The sequence below is a fragment of the Mesoplodon densirostris genome, chromosome 16 (assembly GCF_025265405.1).
Source record: "Mesoplodon densirostris isolate mMesDen1 chromosome 16, mMesDen1 primary haplotype, whole genome shotgun sequence".
Lineage (NCBI taxonomy): Eukaryota > Metazoa > Chordata > Mammalia > Artiodactyla > Ziphiidae > Mesoplodon > Mesoplodon densirostris.
Window position 1 is genome coordinate 36979848 of NC_082676.1, and position 24117 is coordinate 37003964.

The 24117-nt window shown below is 57.6% G+C and overlaps 1 protein-coding gene across 4 annotated transcripts in view; it reads right to left on the minus strand.

Annotated features, from left to right (window-relative positions):
• Positions 1 to 497: 497 nt before the first annotated feature.
• DTX2 (deltex E3 ubiquitin ligase 2) overlaps positions 498 to 24117 on the minus strand; it is a 34400-nt gene continuing 10780 nt past the window's right edge. For 3 of the 4 annotated variants that reach the window (XM_060078373.1, XM_060078375.1, XM_060078374.1), the window contains 9 exons: positions 21636 to 21992; positions 19116 to 19752; positions 12662 to 12762; positions 7615 to 7755; positions 5150 to 5223; positions 3858 to 4016; positions 3008 to 3169; positions 1687 to 1776; positions 498 to 1036 (listed from right to left, as the gene is read on the minus strand). In XM_060078373.1, coding sequence (XP_059934356.1) covers positions 809 to 1036; positions 1687 to 1776; positions 3008 to 3169; positions 3858 to 4016; positions 5150 to 5223; positions 7615 to 7755; positions 12662 to 12762; positions 19116 to 19752; positions 21636 to 21903 — 1860 coding nt within the window. In that variant the 5' untranslated portion in view covers positions 21904 to 21992 and the 3' untranslated portion in view covers positions 498 to 808. The remainder of the gene's footprint in view (positions 1037 to 1686; positions 1777 to 3007; positions 3170 to 3857; positions 4017 to 5149; positions 5224 to 7614; positions 7756 to 12661; positions 12763 to 19115; positions 19753 to 21635; positions 21993 to 24117) is intronic. The other variant, XM_060078376.1, reaches the window with a different exon arrangement.

Below are 24117 nucleotides of genomic sequence, written 5' to 3' on the forward strand. Positions count from 1 at the left end.
TATTGGATCCTCCTTCTAAGAAGGTTGGGAAGGATGAGAACTTTGAGGATGGGGTCAGATCGATCCTGTCCGGGATTCCAGTCCCGGCTCTACCGCTTTCACTGTACCCTTGAACCTCAGTTTCCTCACCTGTAGAATGAAGACAGCAGCACCTGCCCCATGTGAGCACTGCTTAGAAAGCCAGAACCCTGGGGAAGGAGACGGGAGGGGCCCTGGCAGAGCTGCTGGACTGCGTCCTGCAAGGAGAACTGGGGTGGGGCCCAGGGGGCAGCTCAGGTCAGCGTCCGGCTCCTGGCCTCACTGCAGCCTTGGTTTCTTCATTTAGGGGGTTGGATGGGCAGCCTGTAAGGCCGCTTTCTGTTCTGACGCAGCAGGACATGTGTGTGCTGGCCTTCACACATCAGATTTTACACACACACACACACACACACACACACACACACACACACACGCAGCCCCTCCACTGACAAACCCACCAGGGCCCGCTGACTTTGGCTATAGGGCATTTATTGCAAACAGAACATCTGAGGTATGAGAAGCTGACCCAGACCCTGGCCTGCCCCTGGCTGGGGGCACAGCAGGCAGTCTCTCCTCACCCCCTGCAGGGCCCCCAGCACTGAGGGCCCAACGCGGCCCACCGAGGACAGAGGGGCCCACGCACTGAGGTAGCTGCATCCGAAGCCCTCACAAGTATGACTCCCAGGCTCGCCCAGTTCCCACGCAGACCCGGGCCTGGGGGGGCCGGGGGATGGGGACAGGCAGGCAGGAGCAGCCTGGGCTCCAGGTGGGGGACGCCTGCGCCCCCAGCTCACTGCTGTTGCAGGGAGTCCTCAGTCACCCCCTGGGCGGCCAGCTCGGCCAGCACGTTCTGCAGGTAGTTGGGGTCGGGGTAGCCATGGCCTGTCACGTTGCGGTCCATCTCTGTCTTGTGGTGAATCTCGTTCCACACCACGGTGTCGGTCTCCCCCGTGGTGCTGGATGTCCCTACTGTGAAGATAAGTCGCCTCTTCCAGGCCACCTTCAGCAGCTCCAGGACCTGTCCAAGGGGGAGGGGATGGTGGGGAGGCAGGAAGAAGGGGCAGGGGAGGGAATGGCAGGGAGGGGGGAAGAAGGTGGCCGTGAACAAGCGCTTAGAACAAACCCCAGCTCCCGGGGCTGGCCTGGAGAGCAGACACCCACCCTGACACCCCCTCACCTCCCTAAGCCTCTTCACACCCTCGGAGCTGTCCCCACCCCAAAGCCACCACACCGGCTCTTCTCTGCCTGGCACGCTCTTCCCCAGCCTTCGGAGAGCCGGGAAGTCCCAACTCAGGTCTCAGTGCAGAGGTGGCTCTGCAGGCCGCCCCCCACCCCCCACCCAGGTAGAGCGGCCCCAGAGCCTCCCCATCCCGTCCTCCCACTGGAGGACCTGTGAGGTCAGCTCATCTCTCCCTGGACCCCGGGCACCTGGGACGCCTAACGCACGGCAGGTCCCCGGGAAGGGGTGGCCCACACCCCAGCCGGCCCCCAGGCCTTGTCCCCCTCTGCCTGTCGCAGTAAGAAGGTGAGCAGAGGCAGATCTGGTGTGGCCGCCGAGCTGGGCCCTCCCCACCCCACCGCCTCCCACTGCACACAGACAGCTGGGCCCAGAGCTGCCATCTCGGGGTAAGGGGGGGCCACTCCCAGGGGCGTCAGCCGGGTCTTCACCTTGCGGCCCTGGGCGTTGTCCGGAAGGTAGCACTGGCGGGGAAACCCTCTGGCGGTGAACGGCTTTCCAGGGTTGGGGTGTTCCGGGCCCTGCAGGAGGCACACAGACGCGGGGAGTGGGAGCCGAGGGGCCCTCTGGCTGCAGAGGTGCTCGGACACGGGCACCCAGCCTCACCCCTTCGCCTTCCAGGTGGGGCTACTGCTGCGCTCAAGTGACCAACCAAATCAACTGCCATCTCACATCTCGCTCTGAAGACCCACCGTGAACACGGCACCCACCCACGACTGCCCTCCCTGAACCCGGGCTGCTCAGCCTGGCGTCAGACACTCCGGCTAACTCCCTCCACTTCCCCGAAGAGCCCGGACCCCTTAGAGGCTGGGACGGAAGCGCCTGCTTCGCTGGCGGTCCTCTGGGCATGGGGCTCTCTGGACCGGATGGCAGGGCCCGCCGCCTGACACCCTCACTCGGGCACACAGCCCCTCCACTCTCGCTCTAGAAGTGGCCGGAGTGGGGCCCGAGACAGTGGCAGCAGGCTGGACAGAGGCTGGCGGCTGGAACCGCACACGGCCCTTGCTCTGCTCTCGGCCACATGGTGACACGCCATGTATAACTCCAAAGTCCCCTCCAGCTCTTTGGCTCTACTGCTGTCTGGAGTGTTTCTAAATTTCACTTTGAGCCACAGAGAACTGGAGGGAAACCAGGGGAAGCACCTAATTAGACAAAACCGAGTGACATCCCGTCAGACTCCTGGCCCCCACTACGCAATATCTTCCCAACCTGCCCAGGCTCTGAGATCCCCCCCACCCCCCCGGTCCAAGGCAGAGACCTCCGGGGCCAGGGCTCCCGTCTGGGTCCCCAATGAGCTTGGGTTCCTGTCCCCGCACGCCCCACGCAGGCCTGGATCAGGCCACTGAGCGGGCCCCTCAAGGGCAGCAAAGCCAACCAGCACCCCCCACCCTGTGCTCTGCCCCTGTGGGCTCGCCGGCCGGCGGCCCAATAAAAGCGCTCCTCCTGCTTAGACACTTGCTGGCCTTCCGCCCAGTACAAGTCCAGCAAAGATGCCTCTGCCTCCAGGAAGCCCTCCCTGGCTCAGGAAAGGGCTAGGGCCACCTCTTTGCTTCCACAGCCCTAGGAGCTGGCTCTAGCCCCCAGCACCAGTGCCTCCTGGGTGCTGGTAGCCTGACTTGGCAGCCTAGGCACCTTCACAGTGACCCGGGGTGTGCAGACTGCTAGGAGGGGGCGGGAAAGAAAGGACAGCACCCGAGAAGGGCTGATTCCAGAAAGAGCCGAGGAGGCTCCTCTTGTGCCGCAGCCCCTTACCTGAATGCCATGGGGAATGTTGTAGACTATGAGGATTGTCCCACAGTCCTCGTGGCCGGGGAGGGACACCTGGAACGTGAACACCTCCATCTTCCCCCGGGGCTGGGTTCCAGTTTTCTCCCCATAGATGGTTTTGCAGGAAGGACACTGCAAGCTTCCATCCTGGGACAAGGCAGAATGCCGTGGACTGAGCTGGGGCCCCTGAGAGGGCACCCAGGCCAGCCACCCCGCTGGCTAGGTGGCAAAGAGGCCCACAGGGACACGGGTTTGGCCCCGAGTCACACAGTGGGTCCCAGGCGCATTGCCCAACTCCCAGGCAGCCTCCTCGCAAAGAAACTTGATTCCAGAAGCTTCCTTGGAAAGATAAGTTTTACCCCAGAAACTCATGCAATTTTCATTAAAGGGACAAGGTACCCAGAGACTGGCATCAGGTAAGAAAATGAGGTTTATGAGCAAAAGCTTGCACAGCCGAGTCATGTTTAAGATGAAAAAGAAAACCCCGTGAACAATGGACTGATAAGCTGGCACCTTGGCTGGTACACGATGGCACGGGGACACTGTGCAAAGGCCAGGCCCCAAGGCCCACCACGGGCCTTCGTTCTCTCCATCCCCCTGACCTGTCCACTCCGGCTAAACTACACCAAAGGCAGGGCAGCCAAGCGTCACCTGCCACCCCCCAGTCCCATCCTGCTGCAGGGCCAGGGCTGCAGACATCTCAAGGCTGCCTCCGAGCGGGCCCTGGGCCCCTCACACAGCAGCCCCAGTCACCTGCTTAAGTGCAACATGACAGGGACGAGCTGCGGGAAGGAGACCCCGACCCCCACCCCTGGCCCCGGCGGGCCATGGGTACCTTGTTCCCGTTGCAGTACATAGCCAGCAGGCACAGCAGGTGGAAGGTGTGGCTGCACTTGGCCAAGCGGCCCACAGCCACCGGCCCGAAGGTCTTGCTGTCGGTCGCGTCGCTGTAGCCGGACGCCATGGACAGCTTCTCCATACAGATGATGCAGTCCTGGAGGGAGACCCAACGCGGGGAACGCTCACCCACGGCCCCTGTGCCACAGGGGGCGAGTCCTGTAGGACCCGCCTTCATCTGCTGAAGTGCCTGACCCCAGACTAACTGAATCTGACAGCCGTTTGTTCTGGAGGCTGGGAGCACAGAGGGCTCACCGTCACCACAGCAGAGGGGACGGCAGGCAGCACCAAGTACTGGGGCCCGTGTAACAACTGAAGCACAGGCGGAGACGGCGGCTGGAACAGCCAGGCAGAGAGGTAAGTACGGGAGGGGCCCTCAGCGCCGGGCTTTACAAGGGAAAGGGAACTTGTCAGACGCACAAGCACAGGAACGGGCACTCGGGTAGAGGGACCGTTCTGAAGCGGGAGCCAGCATTTCCACCAGGAGGGGCGGTGCACCTGCAGGGCAAGGGGCGACCGGGGTGCAGGAGACAAGGCGAGGTCTGGGGAGGACCAGATCCCGGGAGGCCCTGACGGCCACATTCAGGGTTGGGGCTTCGTCTTACATGTCGGGGGCCCGGCTGAGGGGCTGTGAGCAGCGGGTACTAAGTCATCATGGCCACATGTCGGCTGTGTAGACGGCAGCTTGGAGGGGGGTGGCGGGGGGGCAAAGCAGCCCAGCTGTGCTGGGTGAGCACAAGGGCAGAGACAGACAGACAGACAGCTGTGAAGGGGGAGGGCAGAGCAGGCTGGAGGGAGGGGCCGACGTGAGGATGACTTTCAGGTTTCTGTCCAAACCTTTACCAACCAGGTGCTTCCTATGCACTCAGTTTGCAGGAGGAAGAGGCAAGAGAGTCCTCGGCTCTGGGCTGGCACGAGTGACCTTGACCCCACCCCTCCAGATTCTCCAGGACTCTCCATTCAAATCGGAGAAAAGTGGTGCCGTAGCCCCGAAGCGAGGCTGAGCAGAGAGAGGTCCAGGTGCAGCCGTGACGGGGGTCTGGCAGGCTGGGTTAACCACAGGAACCCCGACCGGCCCTCCCAACAGCCAGGGGGGCAGGATGGCTCTCTGGACGAGGCCAGAGGCTCCTCAGGAAGCACCTTCCAGCAGGGGACAGGCTGGCATGCTCGTCTAAGCCACCCCTCGTTTCCAAACAAAACCAAAAGCAGCGTGGTTCCCGTGACACGCACCTCATCCAGGGCTGTCTTCAGCTCCTCTGTGTAGTTTTTTATCACCTGCTCTGGCTCTGGCTTTCGAGGCCCTCCTAAAAGAGAGAAGAACATAAGTGGTGTCCGGAGGAGAAAGAACTGGAGACGCTGGAACGAGAGAGAAAGGACGACAGGGAGCGGTCCAAGTTGCTGGGAGGGATGTTAGGGCGGCTCAGAGAGGAAGGTTAGTGTGCAGGAGAGGAGAGACCTGGGCCAGGCGCAGAACGCTCCACAGCTCTGCCGGCTGAGCCCTTCCCGGCCCACCCGCTGGGGGCCCAGCCCCAGGAGCCCTGGAGGAGACAGAAGAGGGGCAGAGACAGCAGCTGGCCACAGCCCTCAGGAGCCACGACGGGGCCTTGGCCACGGCCCTGCACACCTTCACTCAGGAAACCTGTCCCAGGCTTCAGAGGACATGCGGAAGAGTCAAACAGCAGCTTCTAAAACAGATACTCTGGAGCACATTCTGGCCGTGTTATTTTACTCAGCTTTCATCATTCTTGTAAGAAAGTCTCGGTAAGAGAAGTTTGTTTTCTGAGTCAAGTGTGTAGTGCGTGCCTACCCCATGGGGGCATCTGTGTGCACACCAACTGCGGATGACAGCCACACGGCCACAGCAAACCAGTCTTCTTGGGCTTCTCCCTGGACTGTGGGGTGTCAGTGACGTGTCTCCTCGATTCCTAAGCTGCCCACAGTTCTGTCCCCGCCCCCTCCTCCCGAAACCTCCCACTCCTCTGTGTGCACCTGTGCAGGAAGCCCGGAGGCGAGGCCCTGCACCAAAGAGGCCCCACCCCAAGGAGAAGAAACGCCCCCAGCTAGAGAGAGAATCAGCATGGCAGGGGTTCTCCAGGCAGAGGCAGCCGCATAATCATAGAGGGACAGCAAAGCAGAGCAGAGGGGAGGGACCAGGGAGACCAGGGCAGCCAGGGGAACGTGATCCCGGCAGGGCTTGTCATCCTGCCTCAAGGTCAGGGGGAGCTCCTGGTCCTAGACCCTGAGAACAGAGGGGCTCTGGTGTGAGCCCAAGCTCACGGCCATCTGCCTGTGGCTGCTAAGACTTACAAGCCTGAGCTCCCTCTAGACCAGAGAAGGCCAGGTGACAGTTATGAGGGGACCTGGTGATGTCAGGTTGGATTCTGGCTCTTGGGCTGGGACCAAATCAGGTCACCTCTGAGTCTCAGTTCTCTCATCTAAAAAGTGGACCTAATACCAACCAAAGCCATGATCACTGTAAAGGCATCAGCTGCTATGACCTGAAAAACAGCTAGAGGCAAAGGAAGACCACGCACCCCATACACACGCACATGCACCCCCATACACACAGACTTCTAGGACCCTGGCTCTGGTCGCTGGGGAGAAAGCCAGGCAAAAGCACAGTCCCCACCGGCACCAGGTGGCCATCCTGCTGGCTGGGACTCTATTCTGATTGAGGGGGGAGGCCTTCTAGAAAAGCCTGGTCTAGAAGGCCACACCGACTAGGGACAGGCCACTCTCCAGCTGGACCCTGGAATCCCTCCGGTGAGGCCTGGCTCAGCATCCCTTCCTCTCCTGCCTGCCCGTGCCCAGGCAGCCTTTCAGAACTGGAGGTAACTCTCCAGGAGCCACTTTTCTCAAAGGGGGCCAGCCAGGCGACCGCCTACCCCACGAAAGGGACATCCGAGCCCAGGAAGGCCAGAGCGTCTGCTGAGAGCCTTGTTGTCCCGGGGCAAACCCGAGTGCCTCGGGAAGCTGCTGGCCTCTGAGGTAGAGTAAGAGGGGGAGCAGGGCGGGAGCAACTGCTGGCGGGGCGGGGGGGGGGGGAGCGGGGGCGGGGTGCTGGGCAGGGTTAGCCCCGCCCATCCCTGGCCTCCCTCCTCCCCCGTTGGGCGGGGGTTAGACAGGCAGTGAACAGGATCAGAGCAACCACCGTACTAGTACTAGTACTACGTGCCAGGTGCTTCCCGAGCTACTTCCTTCCTATTCCTCCCACAACCAACCTGCCATGTAGGAGGCGCTCCGCTCATGAACAGGACGCTTGTGTGAGCTCACAAAGCCCGTGAGCGCTGGAAACCCAGGACTGGCGGAGCCAGAGCCATGCTCCCTCTCACACCATCCTGAAGGTCACCGGAGTGGTCACACTTCTCTGGCCCAACGATGGAAGCAGAGCCACCATCGGCTTTAGAAATGGCAGGTTTAGAACTTACTACCCACAGGCCCCTCCACCTGAGTTTTATCAAAACTCACAGCACCTTCCAACGGTTCTGAAACCCCTTCCTCCCTGGCCGTGTGACGGCCAGGGCAGTGGTCATCGGGGGACCCCTCTGAAGTAGCCCCACATGGGCTGGCCCTTCGAAGGAAGCGGCGGAGGGCCGTGGTGGTCAGAGAAGAGTGATCGGTGCAGAAGAGTCAGAGGCAGCAAGACTCGGAGGAGGCTTAGCAGAGGCCAGAGAGTATTTGTGAGCAGGAACTACCTTTCATGGACATTTTCCTCAATCTCTTAACTGAGCTGTGACTTTTAGAGGCCAGACAGGAGGCGGGAGGGCTGGCGGGCTGGGGTGCGCGGCTAAGACACACAGGGAGTCCAATGGCTGACATCAGAATACTCGTCATGCCTACACGGGGTGCGAGATCAGACATGCAGAGAGGGGAGAAACGTTAGAAGGAGTCGTTCAGCATGTGACCTCCACAAACCCCGGCTGTGTCCAGCTGGCACTGTCAACGGCCATCAGGACCTGCCGATCTCCCCGGAGACTCCGGCAGCTCGAGGCTGCCAGGGCCTACCCGGGCCGGCAGGGCTAAGCTCTGGGTCGGGAACCAGTGAAATGCCTGGCTGGTGGGAGCCCTGGCCCCAAGCTCCAAAGGGGTCTGTACAAGCAACCCATCAGCCCGTGCCTGGAGCATGCAGGGGGCGAGTCTATTGCTTCGGGAGGGCAGAGGGCAGAACGCCGCCCCAGGAAGCCTCCTGAGCAGTTCTGGTGGGCACCTCTCTGTGCCAGGCATGAGGAAGGAGAGCAGAGGGGCGACACAGAAGGGCGCAGCCAAGTTATGGAAACGCAGATGGGCTGGAGCTCACGGTCCTCCCCCTGCGCCCCGTCGGCCGCGCCCCCTCGGCTCCTGCTCACCTTGCCCCCCCGCTGGGACGCTGCCTGTTTTGCACGCCACACCTGGCCCGCCTAGGTGCCTTCAGCGCCATCCCCGGGGCAGGCAAGAGGGAATGCTGCCCCAGGCCTGCTCCCCCACCGAGGCGTCCCCATGGCCCCTGTGACCGCTCCTCTGGAGCAGTTAAGGTCCCAAGCCGTGGCTTCCTTCTCTGGTCCCCTTTGCCCTGGGTGGGAGCACAGGGGCAGCCCACAGCGGGAGGGAGCCGCAGCAGGCAGCTGCGCCGAGTGGACTGTCCAGTCTTGTCCCTCCTTCCTGATGCCTGCAGGAGGGATGCCTCACTCCTCAGCCTGGCGCTCCACATGCATCCTAGCCAGACCCTCACCCGCGCTCCCCAAGGACCTGGAACACAGCATGTCCTCCTGCTGGAGTACCCGTTCCTGCCACACTCTCAGCCACCCTGCTGTCCACAGCACCCTCTACCCAATCCTCCCCATCCCTAGTCAGGCTCAAAAGCACCTCCTCCCCCAGGGAAGGGAGCTCTGAGCTTCCCCTCGGGCACCTCCCTTAGGGGGGCTTTCTAGGTGCTCAGAATCTGGCAAGGGGTCTGGGCACAGCGGACAAGCCGGGTGGACCTGTTGCCCACTCCAAGGCGATCCAGAGCGGTGAGGAGAGATATGGCCTCGGGATCCACTGGGCCCCACTGTGGCCTCCACCAGAGAACAAAGGCTCTCAATGGGGCAAGTGTGCCCAGTCAGGGACAGAAGCAGAGGCCAGCAGCCTGGGCAGCACAGGGTGTGCTGTGGTGGTCACTCCGCAGGAGACACCAGAGTGCACATCAGAAGACCAAGGCTGGACACTGGGTGCCCGCTCATCAGGTAATTCGATGCCACCAGCATCCCAAGGTTGTTCCTGGGCTCAAAGTGTGGGTTCCCTTGGAACTAAACATCGGGTGGGCCAAATGACAAGCAGGCACAGGGGGCAGATAGATGGAAAAAAAGAGAACAATTCCTTAGGAGAACCCTGGAGCTCTGTACTTGCCCCAACATGCACCAGTTCCCGCCCATCAAGCAGACCCCTCTGCACTGGCTGCCCCTCCCTGACCGGCAGCCCCTCCCTGACTGCCCATCTGAAACAGCCACGTCCCCCTCCTACTCTGTCTCCTTCACTCTGCTCCAAGAGGTGCCCGGTCCCTGCCTGCTGGGGAGCAGACATCCCTGAGGCCACCATGTCAGCCCCGCAAGAGGCCAGCGTGAACAACACTCCTGCCCTTTTCAATGCAGGACCTGCTCCTCTGAATTCAAGCCACAGACAGCTAAGTCTTAACTTAGACGCCCACAGACAAGCAGCGCATGCCCTGCAGGTCTGCCTTCTTGTGAAAAAGTGTGAAAATCACCCCAGAGCTAACACTTCACAAAAGCAGCATCCAGTGGACAGGACTGGGCAGTGGGGGGGAGGGGGAGGACCAAGAGGGGCCATCACATCTTCCCCAATAGCAAGGGCTCAGGGACAGCCCCCCCAAATTGCCATAACAGCTCGGATAGCCACGGCTTTTCCTGCTCTCGTCTAGATCTGCTGGAGCCCCTGGCAGGTCCTGCACATGGGCAGATGTGCAGACACCCCCTTTCTGATGTCCAGCCTTGGCCTTTCGTCTAGTGACCAGGGCTCAGGTCCAAGCCTACCCTCTGCTGGCCCTGGCCTTACCAATCTGGGCTCAAGGCCAGTACCACTCCCCACCGGCTGACCGGTCTTGGGCAGGTCTTGGTAGCGTAAAATGCAGACACTCCTCCTCCCTCACAGGGTGGGAGCCTGGCCCCGGCCTCGGAGGCCCACTCCTCCCCACCCCCTTGAAGGAGAGGCCCTGGCCGGGCCGCAGGCAGCAAAGCCATCACCTGAGGCGCCTGGCTGACACGGATCCTCCACCAGCGAGAGGGGCGTGCAGCCCTTCCGCAGTACATCCGCGGGCTGGAGACCTACCTGCAGACCCCTGTGCCCAGGTGCTCACCTCAATGCGGCAAGCGCGTTCCCAAATCCATAATCGAATCCGTAACTGCAGCCCAGCTGAGAGGTCTCTCCAGACCCTGCTTCTTGGGGGTGGGCGCAGGATCCCTGGTTCCCTGGTGGCCCACACAGTGGCCCCAGCTTCAGGTACGAGCCAGAGCCACGTGTTCAGGCGGGGTGGCGTCTGGCCACCGGCTCATCTACTCTGTCCTCACCGGGACCCAGTTCCTGAAACTTTGGGCTCTGTTTCCCTGACAAGTAAATGGAGATTAAAATACCTGCCTGCCTCCAGGATCACTGTGAGAGCCCAGGTGGCAGGGGACACAGAGGATGTGGCCTGCAGAGGGTCCAGCCTCGAGAGCTCCTCAGCACCCAGACCACTTCTGAGCTGTGTGCAGAGGTGATCACGGCATTGGTATTAAAGCCTCAGTGACCGCAGAGCTGAACGGAGCTGGGCGTGTGCAGGTTGGGCCCATTCCCCCACAACCTCTCTCCAACAAGACCAGCACCACACGCATGCGCACACGCACGCACACGCGCACACACACACACACACACACACACACACACACACACAGGCCTGAATCACCTGTGGCGTCGGATGCCACGAGAAGACCTAAACTGGGCAGGGATTTCCTAGTCGTCACATTTTTGCTCACCGTTCTCTCTGCCCCAGCAAAGGGCTGATGGCTGAGCAGCTGAGAGATTGAAAGCCTCCCCTCCTGGGGCTTTCCCGGCCCCACTCTCCCATCCTTACCGCCTCTCTGACTGGTCCTTCCATGTCCTTCAAGGGCTCTTCTTCCCGGCATCCAACCGGGTCTCCGTAAGCTCACTCCCAGGGGGGCACGGGCCGCCCCACTCCACCCCACGCTGCTCTTCTGTACTGCTCGTCCAAACCTCCCTGCCGCTGGAACATCTCCGCCTGTCGACAGCCACAGCCATCACCCCACCCATCGCCCCATCGCCTCACAGCGAAGAGCCCAGACTCTGAGGCCAAGAATGCCTGGGGCTGAATCCCAGCTCTGCCAAGCGCTGGTTGGCTGGCCCTGGGAGGTTTGCAGAGTTCTCTGAGCCTCACTTTCCTTAAACATAAAATGGGAATCAAAGTTCCTCCCCCATAGAGTTGCTATTGGGATGAAATGAGTTACCACACATGCAAAACCCCTCGTCCTTCCTCCTTAATTATGATGATTTATTATCTCTGTCGGCAGCTGTACACCAGGCCTCATTCTTTTCCTCCCCTCTCACAACCAATCCAACCACCAAGTCAGAAGCCCTTACCTCCATCTACTGCCACGGCCCTAGTCAGTGGCTGGCCCACCTGAGGCATGAAGTCCAGGTCCACAGGGTCTCCTTGCCTCTAGGCCTGGTCCCCTCCAATCCCCCCTGTGCTACCACAGTGACTCACCCAACACACAGTCTGGTTAGCTCACTCCTCTGCCTCCATCTTTAAATGATGGAGGCTCACCAGACTCCTCAGTGTATCTTCATGTACGATTTTACATTTCCCATAAGTTAAAAAATAACTTTCAGTGGCTTCCTAATACCCGCAAGAGGAATTTAAAAAACAGTTTGGGGCTTCCCGGGTGGCACAGTGGTTAAGAATCTGCCTGCCAATGCAGGAGACACGGGTTCGAGCCCTGGTCCGGGAAGATCCCACATGCCGTGGAGCAACTAAGCCCGTGCACCACAACTACTGAGCCTGTGCTCTAGAGCCCGCGAGCCACAACTACTGAGCCCACGTGCCACAGCTACTGAAGCCCGCACACCTAGAGCCCATGCTCCGCAACAAGAGAAGCCACCGCAGTGAGAAGCCCGCACACCGCAACGAAGAGTAGCCCCCGCTCACCACATCTAGAGAAAGCCTGCGCGTGGCAACAAAGACCCAATGCAGCCAAAATAAATTAATTAATTAATCAATTTTTTTAAAAAGTTCAAAGGTGTAAGGTTAACAAAAGATCTAGTGAGACACAAAAGTACTTACTCAAAATGTTAACTCCAGCCAAAATAGTTCTATGAGTTCCCCAGGGGGCCCCTTTAGGGAAATGCCTAAAGCATTTCGGGACAGAAAAGTGACTCCTGAACCATAATTCAAGGTGCTGTGAAAACGTAAAAGGTGGGGAAAGGCCACACCAGGGCACCCACCGTCATCAGGCATGACCCCCCCCACCCACCCACCCCAACACCGAGACAAACGAACAGGCACCCAGGCTCACCCGCTGGGGGATACACCATCACTGAAAAAAGGCACCGCCCCGCCAAGGAGCCTCTCTGGGTTTCCATGAGAACACACAGGGTAACAAGACCCCTGCCCCACAATCTCCTCCCCCTACCCCACGCATTCTCCCCTGCCCCCAAGTCCTGGCCCTGCCAGACACAGTCTGTTCTGGAACCTGGACCAGGGAGCAGCCTGCCTACCTGCGAGAGCTTGCTGGACCCTGCTGGGCTTCGGCATCTGCACAGGCACCGTGGCGGGGACGCTCCTGGGGCTGCTCACTGGACCGCTGGGCAGGGAGGCACTTGGGGAGAAGAGAGGGCAGAGCTTAATGTGCGGAGCCGACTTAGCAGAAACAGGAGCCGGAGAAACACCGAGTGAGGAAGACACGGGTGCTGCTGAGGCCCCTTTGTGGTTTCACTTCCCGCAGCTGCCTCTGTGCAGTGAGGGCTTCTGGTTTTTTCTTTTTTTAAAGAAAAGATCCCGATGAAGAGTATCTGGAAGGAGGAGCAAAGAGATCTGATGTTCACTCCTCTCACACCCAAACTAACCAAGAAAGAGAATCTGAATACTTGATATTAAGTCAAAGGCCGGCCCGCCATCACTTCCCCTGTGAAAATCAAGCGACAAAAGTCAAACTCCAAGTTGGGCCTTGGGGAGGGGAAGGAACACTGAAGAACACTTCTGGGGATGAGCCTCATCTTTTTACAAGGTATCGAGAATGAAGCTTTGGCTGTCAAAAAACGTTCTCCTGGACAATCAGAGACTCTGAAGACAAACCTAAGAGAATTATGAACTCACCAGCTTCATCAGGAGGGCTCTGTGGTTCCCCGCAGAGCGGAAGTCCAGCAGAAACCACTCTGAGTGGTCCAGACCAATACCACCACTAACAGGACCAACCAACATCAGGAACCCCAAGAGAAGACGCTCCGAGAAGGAAATAACACCCGTTTTGTGGTCCCTGCCAAAACGGCATAACCTCAGGCCAATCATGAGAAAACGTCTGACGAACCCAAATTAAGGGCCATTCGACAAAAGTAACTCTTCCAAAGGGTCAAGGTTATGGAAGATGAAGAAAGACTGAGGAACTGTTTTACCCACAGGAGGAGGAACAGGTGGAGGAGGAGGAGGAGAAATGACAACTGGACGCAAAGTGGGATCGTGGGACAGAATGACAACAGCAGAGGAAACACCAATGAAAGCGGGAAAAGCCTTTAGCTAACAGTCCTGCACCAGTGGTGAGCCTCTCTCTGGTTCTGAGAACCGCACCATGTTTACGAAAGACATTAACGCGAGAAGTCAAGTAAGGGCGGTGGGGAAACTCTGTACCATTTCTGTGACTTTTCTGTAAATCCCAAATTAGTTCAAAATATAGGGAATTTTTTTTCAATGAAGGTCTTGCCTCCCACAGTGACTAATTCCAGGTCTCTCACTTGGTTTTAAGCCGTTATATTTTTAAACAGTAATAAATCCACGCCATTATGGTTTCAGGGAGCCCTGCCCTGGGGACAGCTGGCGTAGATGGCCCGCCATGCCTGCTACCTCCTCCCCCTCCCGGTGACTGCGTCCTCCAATCCAGCACTGCCCATGTTCAAGGTGACGCAGCGGGAAGGGTTTTGAAACCCTTGCACGCAGTCCCTCCACTGGAGCTCCCCAAGGACAGGCCCTGGGCATGTTCCTTTCTGTTCCACTGGGCCCAGCCTGAATCCAGGAGCTGGGAAGGTGCTCAGGAAACGATGGACACCTCCAGTCTGCTGTGCCACCCTTACGATGGTCGGCAAACCAGCAACCACCTGGTTACGGCCAATGCTTCTGGAAGCTGCCCAGATCCTTCCCTACTGCCGGCCTGGGGTCACGGGTCCCACTGGTGGACACAATAGGGAGCTGCTGGTTCTGATCCAAATCAGAAAATTTCACACTGGCTGGTACTGGTTTTCATTTCTGGACTATTCTCCCCAAACAGAACCACCTGTGTGGCCATGCTTCCTGCCACCCTTATCTACCCTCAGCCCCAAGAGGACAGTGGAACTGTATCAGGACGCTCTGATAATGCGGGGGGAGTGGGGGGGGCTAGGCATGCAGGACACTAGGGCTAAGGTTTTGGCCCCCCTAAACTCCGTTTAATTTGAAGCCACACCCCACCCCCTTCCTGAGCCTGTTTCTTCAATTCTCAGGTTCTAGAAGTAAAGAATCTGAGAAGATACAGCCCTTGGAGGCATCCTTCCTCTCCCAAGCCAACCCGACAGGGAGCGCTAAGCTTGAGCCCATAACCAGGAAGCTGGAAAGCCGAAGCCTGGCTCTGCCACCGCACTGGGCTACTCAGTGGGCTGGGCATCACTGGCCCAGCAGGGGTCCAAGAAGCGGGATCCTCCCTTGCTGGTGAGAGGCACGTATCTGAGGGAGAAGGCCTCGGTTCTAGAGCAGAAAGCAGACAGGCAGAAAGGCTTCCCATGAGCAGCTCACCCTGGAACTGGGACCAGGAACCATGACTAAGTTCAATCTGCTTAGGGGTCTCACGATGTTGTCACTTCCCCTGTGACTTTCCCCAACTCCGCCCCCATACATTTCTCTGCTGTGATCAGAAGGAACAGAGCAGTAAAAGGATCCAGTGGGTCCCAAGATGGGGACTCTCAGGGGTGGACAGAACCTCAGAGGTCGCTGATCTCCCTGCACCGTCCTCTAAAGGGCTCAGACTGGCAGAATGTTCCCCGATGTGGGGGCACCATATGCCCATGAAGTGCCCTTCCGAGAGTTCCCTCCCACCTGCCTCATGCACCCCTCCCGCCTGCTGGGCTCCCGGCTCTACCTCCTAGGCTCTCCCTGCCTTGCCTGTCTGGGACCGTCTCCAGGAGCTTCCAAGTGGAGCTGGGAACACGAGACAGGAAGATTTCTAGTTTTCTCCACAGACAGGATTGGACAGTCCCAAACAGGGGGCAGAGCTAGAAGGCTGGGCAGTGAGGCACACAAAGCCTTCCTCCAGCTCCCCACGGGCTGCCACCCACTGGGGAACCTCTGAGCATGCGCAGTACAAGAAGCATAGGATGTAGAGCCTGGCGACCCCCTTCCAGCCCCCACAGCACTTAAAAGCTGGGTGCCTTGGGCTTCCCTGGTGGCACAGTGGTTGAGAGTCCGCCTGCCGATGCCGGGGACACGGGTTCGTGCCCCGGTCCGGGAAGATCCCACATGCTGCGGAGCGGCTGGGCCCGTGAGCCATGGCCGCTGAGCCTGCACGTCCGGAGCCTGTGCTCTGCAATGGGAGAGGCCACAACAGTGAGAGGCCCGCGTACCGCACAAAAAAAAAAAAAAAAAAAAGCTGGGTGCCTTGGTGCACGTCGAGTCCCCTTTCTGAGCTTTACTCTCTCTCTCTGTAAGATGCAAGTAATTCCCAAAGGCCCCCAGGGTGTCTGCGAGGCTCAATCTGCAGCACGATCCAAATGTCCACGATTCCCAGGTCTCAGCGGAGCCAGGCGGCTCCGGGAGAGCTGCAGGGCCCTCACCAAATCCTGAAAACCACAGCCCTATCAGAACAAAAGGAAACTTCAGAAACTGACCCGCCCAATTCCGTAACCTTCAGAGAGGAAAAGGGAGACGCAGAAAAGAGAACAGAGTGGAGCCGAGGGCCTACAGCGAATCAGGGGCAAGGACCCATTGGAACCCAGGACCCCAATCCCACAAGTCTGAAGAGCCTGGCCGATACTGGGAGGGAGTGGGGTGCTTTCAGAGGCTGGGGGAACAGCAGCAGCAAGAACAGAGCTGACGAAAGCAAACTGAGAGCCATTTTCCTAGGCCGGGTTAGTGCAGGGACAAAGCACCCCAAGGCCTAGCCACACCAAAGCTGCAATAGAGGGCTGGTCCTAATCACCACCCCGAGTCACCAGAATGCTAAACCAGCCGGCACACCCTCTATTAAACAATCGGTGCGTGACACATTTTGGAAAGTTTTCCATCCAACATCACTGAAGTTTTGGTGCTTAAGGGGATAAACTTCAGCTACGAGAAAATTTACTTAAACCCAGCGGCTCAGTGACAAATCATGTATCTTCTCGATGGATTACTGCCTACTCGGAAAGGCTCCTGGGGCACCAGGCAAATCAGTCAGCCAAGGTTTTACCCAGATTGAGCAAGAAGTGATTTGAAACTATGGGGGTTACGAAAAAAATAAAACCACATGGGTTCCACAAATTTTGATTTCACTGACTCACATGTCCTTCCCAGCAGCTACCAGTAAACACTTTCTCCTCCACACACGCGGTAACCTTCACCTGACGCTGCTGGCATTCACTTGGCTTTGAGAACTATATCACAGCCGCTAGAAGACTAAGGTGCCAGGTGTTTTCAAATCCTTCCAGCCCTGCTGGGTTAAGAGGTCAGGGATTTATTAAACCCCCTCTGGCTCTACAACAGCCATTAGAGAAGGGTTAACTGCAGAGAACCACACTACAAATTAGACAGGAAAACACCGGCCCCTGCGAGTGAATGTCACCCCTCCCAGCTCCTGAAGAGCTGCAGGAGGTCAAGGGAACACCCCCTTCAGGCGGCAGGCCCCTGAGGCTGTTTCACCTGCCGGCCCAGCTCCAGCGCAGCAGGGTAAGCAGCAACATGCACGACTCAGCAGCAAAGGTAAGGCCGTCTGGCCGGCAGCCTTCCATTCTGTAACTCGCCTGGATGGCACAGGCAGGACCCACCTCAGTAGCCTCCTGGGCCCTCAGGCTGGGGAGGGGAGACCCCAGAGAAATATCAGAGGAGACTGATGGGCACCCCATACCAGAAGAAAGCAACAAAGCCCATGAAGTCGCCTGGCTCAATCTCAGAATCCCAGCTCTAGAACCATCTAGAAACTTGCCGCAGTTAATTTGTAAGAACATAAGCCCCAAAAGGCTAGGCAAAGCCGACCTAGTCGTAAAAGCAGCTCCAGCCTTGCTGATAACCCTTCTGGGCTGGCAAATGTGACATGTTTTTCTCTAAAACAGACTGACTCACATACTGGGAGGGGCCTCACAGAGCACTGGGAGGGACTGGGCTGGCACGGAGCCCAGCTTGCTTATGTCTCTGTGCAAGCCCACAGAGAAGGCCCAGGCCATACCTCCCTGTGCTCCCAATTCCCAGAGAGATCTCAGATCCACGTGCCCCAACTCCTGGAGGACACGCAGGAAGACACCCGGGCCCAGGGGGCCCATCCCCTCCTCTGTGTACTGGTGGCTTCTGCACGCACCCCTCAGGATGCCCTCTGCCTTCCTCTCACTCTGCCTTTTAGATGGCTTCAAGAACTTCACGTGGGGAGTTCCCTGGTGGCCTAGTGGTCAGGATTTAGCGCTTTCACTGTGGAGACCCGGGTTTGATCCCTGGTCGGGGAACCATCCCACATGCCACGTGGCGTGGCCAAAATACAAAAAAAAATTATTAAAAAAATTTTTTTTCAAAAAAAAAAAAACTCCACATGCCCCACAAGGGGCCTGGGTTTGATCCCAGCTCTGCCACTTCCTGGCTGTGCTGCCAACCTCGCCAGCCTCAATGTTCTCCCCTGTAAGCTGGGGATACCCCCTACCACATGGCCATTGGGAGGATTCACAAAATCACCCACATAGCCTGCTGAACAGGGCCCGGCTATAACATGTGCTTGGTGAGTGACAGCTGTCACTGTCTTATCGAAGCTGGAAGGGTCCTCTGAAACCTAACTAGAAGAAATACTAGAGGCCTGAGAAGCTGCCAAGGAGGTCTCAGCCACACTGGGGCGCTTCAGCCCTCCCTGTGGTCAGGTGGGCCGGTGGGCGGGCTTGGGTGACGTGGCCCCAAGAGGCTGACTCCCTGGGAAACAGGGCAGCCACAGGCCTACACATCCAGTCACCACCCAACCAGGTCACCCTCTCTCAGAAATCAGCCCCCATCCCCGCTAACACTCTGCGTTCTCAAAATATTCTCCAGACCCCAGACCCTCAATAATAATCGGTGATGAGGCCCCTGGTCAGTGACAGGTCTCTGAGCATCCCAGATGCACCCACCACTGGCCACTCAAGGGTTTCCCCACTTTAAAGTGCCACCTGGTCTGGACGGAGCCCATTTCATCATCTTTCTCAGGGTGCCCTATGAGACATGGACTGTACCAGCACAGCAGCTGCCCTATGTCACCTGCGGCCACCCCCAACACGCTCAGCACTTTGCTCTCTCCTCAACCAACTTTTAAGCACCAAAACTGGGCTCACAGCCTTCTGTGGATGAGACCGTGGGCTTAGGGAGAGGGTTGAACCTTCCATGTCTGTGACTTCAGGGCCGGGCACATAGACGGAGTCAGAGAAATGTCCTCAGGTACCCAGCCCCAGCTACGTGGCACACAGGCACAGCCAAAAAAATCTTTAACTGCTCAGAGAGCCTGATTCTCCTGGGTCAATGAATCACTGGTTTTAACCCATGTGGCAACTACCAGCACTCAAGTGCCAGAAGTCAGGTAGGCTCCCCGGGACACAAGGCTGTGGACAGCGTGGCACCTCGGCACCACGTGACACATGCAAAGGGGATGACGTAGCAGGGACAGCCGAGGAGGCACGTGCCAAGTCTGCAGACATTTGGGGGGAGTCTTCCCAGCTGAAGAAGAGCAGAAACCCAAGCCCGCTGACAAGGCATGCGGGTGGACAAAACGACCGTCCGCGTAACACAAGATACCTGGCTGCGCCGGCAGCGGACAGTCCTTGGGGCTGGTGCTGAGGTCCCAGATGGGAGAGGCTGGAGCGGTAGAGGGGCTGGTTCCCCACGGAGGGCAGCGCCCCAGCCCAGAAGTTGGCGGTGCTCAGCCTGGGCGCAGACCTGGCCCCAGAGAGCGAGGGCTTGTTGTATGGAGAAAAGGCCTGGTGGGCCCCCAAAACAACGGCGGTCCTGTGGGGTGGCTGGGGGACTGCGTAGGCGGGAAGGTTGGTCATGGAGTGGCGGTAGCGGCCTGACACGGGGCCGGCTGCGCCACCGCCGAGGCACTGATGGCAAGAGCAGGCCACTCCCGTGTGGCCCGGCGGAGCGATGACAGTGGTCACTGGGTACGGGGGCCCTGCTTGGCGCCGCACGCTCCGGCAGAAGCTGGAAGTCTTGTTGGTCTGCGTGTGGGTGGCGCAGTTGACGGTGTAGTTGTACCCCAGGGCAGCCAAGTCCACGAGCTGGGCGCCCCTGGCCACCTGCTGCTCCAGGTAATCGCAGACGCTGGCTTCATACGCCGTCCAGGAGCCGTCGTCACTCAGCCACTCCCAGACGATGCCCCGGCCCGGGGCCGAGTGCTGGGGAAACAGGTGCCTCCGCACAGCCCGCATGGTGCCTGTTTTAAAAGGAGCGTGGCACATATAAAGTTCATCTGCTAGCCACTCACCACCTCCCAAAAAAAGGGAGTTTAAAAATTCTTTTTTTCCTACAACCAAAATAAAACAACATGATCACGGTGTATATATGGTCATGCTGCTGTCTGACCTAAAGGCTGGCATTGACTATTCTCTCCAAATTTGGGGTGAAGGGTAGAGTGCTCTCTCTATGCAAAGAAACTGTGGATCAAAGGGATCAAGTGGCAGAGAGGGACCAGTGCTTCTCAGCAGGAGTGAGGGATGCTGGACGCTTAGGTCAAAGACCAGCTGTGGCTCAAAATATTCCTAAGGATGAAACCTATGTAGCCTGACTTAAAAAACTGAAAACAAAATGTCTGAAGAAAATTAAATCATCCATAATCCAACCACCAAGAGGAAAGCACATGACGTATATTGTAACATATTCCTTCCCATCTAGTCTCCTAGGCATGTATGTTTAGGTATAGCTGACAATCATACTGAAATTTTTTCCTGTTTTCATGTATTATGCCATAAGTATTTCTTATGTCTCTAAAACTTTGTAAAACTCTTTATTAACTGTTACACAGTTCTCTTACGTGGATGTACTTAGATTCCCTTGGACTTCCCAGGTAGCAACTATTAGGAAACACCTGTGGTTAGCTTATATTAATAAACCAAACCTGACGATTCAGGAGAGAAAGAAAAAAGTCAATTTGGGCCATGCTTCCAACAGTACTTGTCAAAAGGTGATCACTGCGATTACCTTCTACCTGGTCTCCCAACCTCAGCAGCCAGTGGGATTCTCTTAACCCCCAAATCAGATTACGTCATTCCTCTGCCCAAATCTTCCCAGGGTTCCTCCTTTCAGAAGAAAAGTCGAAGTCCCTCAAGGGATGGAAAAGCCCTGCATGACCTGCCTCTCCCTCCTGATCTGTCCCCAGCCCTTCCTGGTGACCAGGCCACCCAAGCTCAAACTTCAAAACAACCTCTCCCTGTGCTTTACACATCTATTCCCTGATAAACACTCACTGCTACCTAACTCATACACAGTTCACGAATCATTTATCTTGTGCGCTGCCTTTCTCAGTGACTGCAAACATCATGAAGGCAGGGACTTTTATCTGCACCCACTGCCTGGAAACCTGAGTCCTCACACCCTCGGGGACGCTGCTACAGGGATTAGAGCAAGAGTCTTCAGGCTCGGCACTAGTGACATTCTAGGCTAATAATTCTTTGTTGTGGGGCTGTCCTGGACATTGCAGGATGTTTAGCACCATCCCTGGCCTCTACCCACTAGATGCTGGTAGCGCCCCACCCCACAGTCCTGACCATCAAAAATGTCTCCAAACGTTGCCCCCAGCTGAAAACCACTGATTTACAGGGAAAGTGCACAGCTCTGGGAGGAAGTTGGTGGCCCCATTCTCAGTAATACTGAGCAAAAGACACACACACACACACGAAAGAAACATGAGTGCACAGGAGAGTGAAGTAACTTGCCCATGTGACACAGCTATCACGCAGGAGCTGGAACACATCACCAGGCCCTCTTAACTAGCATGGTGTGCCACCCCCACGCCGGCCGGCTTGCTTGCCTGCCTGCTGCCAGTGAGACCCTCAAATCTCTACGGGCGGAAGCAGGCGTTTCTGGTTTGCGAGACAAGGGGGAAAGGGGCTGGAACGGCCTCTGCACTGTGTTCCCAAGGCACCCTGTACCACTAAGGAACATCTCACATTGCTATCACTCCCAGCACCCGCCTTCTGACCATGTGCATTTCAGGGGCAGGATAGCGCTGAGAGTCAATTCTGTGACCCCCAACACCTAGCACGACACCCAGCCCGAAACAGGCACTTGGACACATACTCGAGGCAGGAAGTGCCTTACCAGTGTCCTGGCGGAACTGCGTCCAGCTGGGGAGGTCGATGATATAAGGAGCCAGTGAAGGGTCAGCCTGGCCTAAGGGGATGCTGTGGGCCAGGCTCCCCAGCCCGAAGCGCTGGCCCTTCTGCTGGACAAACTGCTGCTCGATGTAGGTGCAAACAGTGGCACTGTAGGGGTGCCAGGTGCCCAGCCCGTCCTGCCATTCCCACACGGCCACTGCCACCGGGCTGGTGTACACCTGAGCCAGGGAAGGGCTTGGGGCCATGGCCATCTTCCCCAGGACTCCCTCTGTTCTCCCCAACGGCTTCAGACCACTCTAGGCTGCAGTCTCAGGTTCATTGCCCAGCGCTTCCAGGAGACCTGAAACAAGACAGACACGCAGTTACCGACGCACACGGTGGTCCTGCCAGAGTCAGTCTCAGTGCGGGGGGGGGGGGGGGGAATCATGCTCTTCCGCAGTCACTTTTTTCCCTAATACCTTAAGGGCATCGTACCTAATTGTACCTAAGGCAAGTACCTAATCCTGTCTCTTTGCTCAGGCAGCCAGGAAGAATTCGGAGTCAATCAAGCAGCCTCCTTACCTCTGCAAATGTCCAGGAAGACACAGTGGGTGAATTCTGCGTGCGAATCATCAGCCCTGCTTCTGTCCTTTTACCAATAATTTCCTTCTGGCCCAACTACTAAGTGTATCCTTTTATACTATATGTATTTTCATGAGTCACCCCAATCCTTTGTGGACTGAAGCCATCATGACCCCTTATAGCTTTGTGAGGACGCCACACAGGTTTCCAAAGCAGTTTTGTTTGTGAGACACATACTAACACCTGCTATGCTACAGATGAAAAAAAACCATGTCTCAGAAAGGACCAGGGGCTCAAGGACAGCCAGAGCTGCGACTCTAAGCATGGGTGGGTCCTAGCTCTGTCCAGGTCACCAGGCTGCCCTGGTTTCCTGCACCATTAACCACAGAGGGCAGATCCTAGATAGACATTAAAACGCTATGGATGCTGAAGCCCTCCCTCTCTGGCCTCTCTGCACCCCACTCCCTGGGCCTGGGCCTTGCTGACCGGCGGTCAGATCCAAAGACTTTACACCCATCTCCCAAGACACGCTTCTCCCAGTCACTCCCGCCCAGCTGCATCACTCAGGGTTTTCCCAGGCCATCCGTCACATGAACTTCTCCCTCCACGGCCCCGACCAGAACTCTGAACGCCCACATACACATATGGCGGTCCCTGTCTTTCTGCCCCCTCAGAAGGCAGACACCCAGCGAGTCGGCCTTGTCCACAGCCACCTCGCCAGCCCCAGCACAGGCCGTGTCATGTAGCATGTGTTATACACGGATTAGCTCGAAGCACGACTGAATGGAGGCAGGTGAAGATTCTATGTGCCTGCAGCTGTTTGAAGAAGAAAGGGGGTCTGTGGAAGCTCCTAGGGTGAGAGAGGAACGGGGCCAAACAGACTGACAAGGCGGTATTTCTCCCACTTTATGGACAGGAAAACAAAGAAGTCAAGGTCTTATTGAAGGTCACACATACACTGGTAAGTGGTAGCACAGAGTGCAAACCCAGATCAACTGGCTCTAATGCCCATTTTCTTAGCGAGGAAAGCTCAGCATGAGCTCTACCTTGGGCTCTGCCCTAGATAAACATTAAAATCCTATGGATGCTTAAGCCCTCTCTAGCCTCTCAGCACCCCACTTGCTTAGAGAGGGGGGAGGGAGAAAAGGGAAAGCGGTGGGGGGAGGGGAGGAAGGGAGAGAGGAGCCTGCGTCTCAAGCTGTGAGCACCCTCAGCTGTTACGTCCACATAGGGCCCTGGTGCCAACAGGGTTCCCAGTCACATCATCTGCTCCGACTCCCACACAATCCCCTTAAGTACAGTCATCGAATTTTGTCCCTGTTTTGCAGACGAGAAAACCGAGGCCCCGGTGGTTTTGGTGACTCACTTACATGGCCACTAATGAGGCTGGGACCCTGCCTGGGCTTTCGCTGGTGTCCCTGAGATTGCACTCCGGCAGGGTTTCAGTGAGAAGGCCGAGACCACCTGCCCCACAAGGAAGGCAGAGCTGGAGCAGCATGTGACAGGGAAGAGGCGCGGGCTCTGGCGTCCACACGCCGCGTACTCATTGCACTCTATTCACTGTGTCACCTGGTGAAGGTACCTAAGCCCTCCAAGCCCGATTTCGCTTGGAAGTGGACATATCAACCTCTATTCTAAGTGCTTTTCTAGGGGATTCAGATGGATAGGTGTGTATAAAGCACCAGGACAGCGCCAGGCACACAGCCGATATCAGGAAATCTTGGCCTCCCTCCCTTTCCCTGCTCCCCTCCAACCCAGCACCTCCCACCCCTCAAGTCTGGGTGAGGAGTGGCGGCCCAGGGCGGCACTGAGCTACCCAACCTGAGAACACAGGCGATGAGTCAGGCCTGCAATAACTCTGAGCACGCATAGGGGGGCCAGGGCCGCCCCTGAGCTGCCAACCG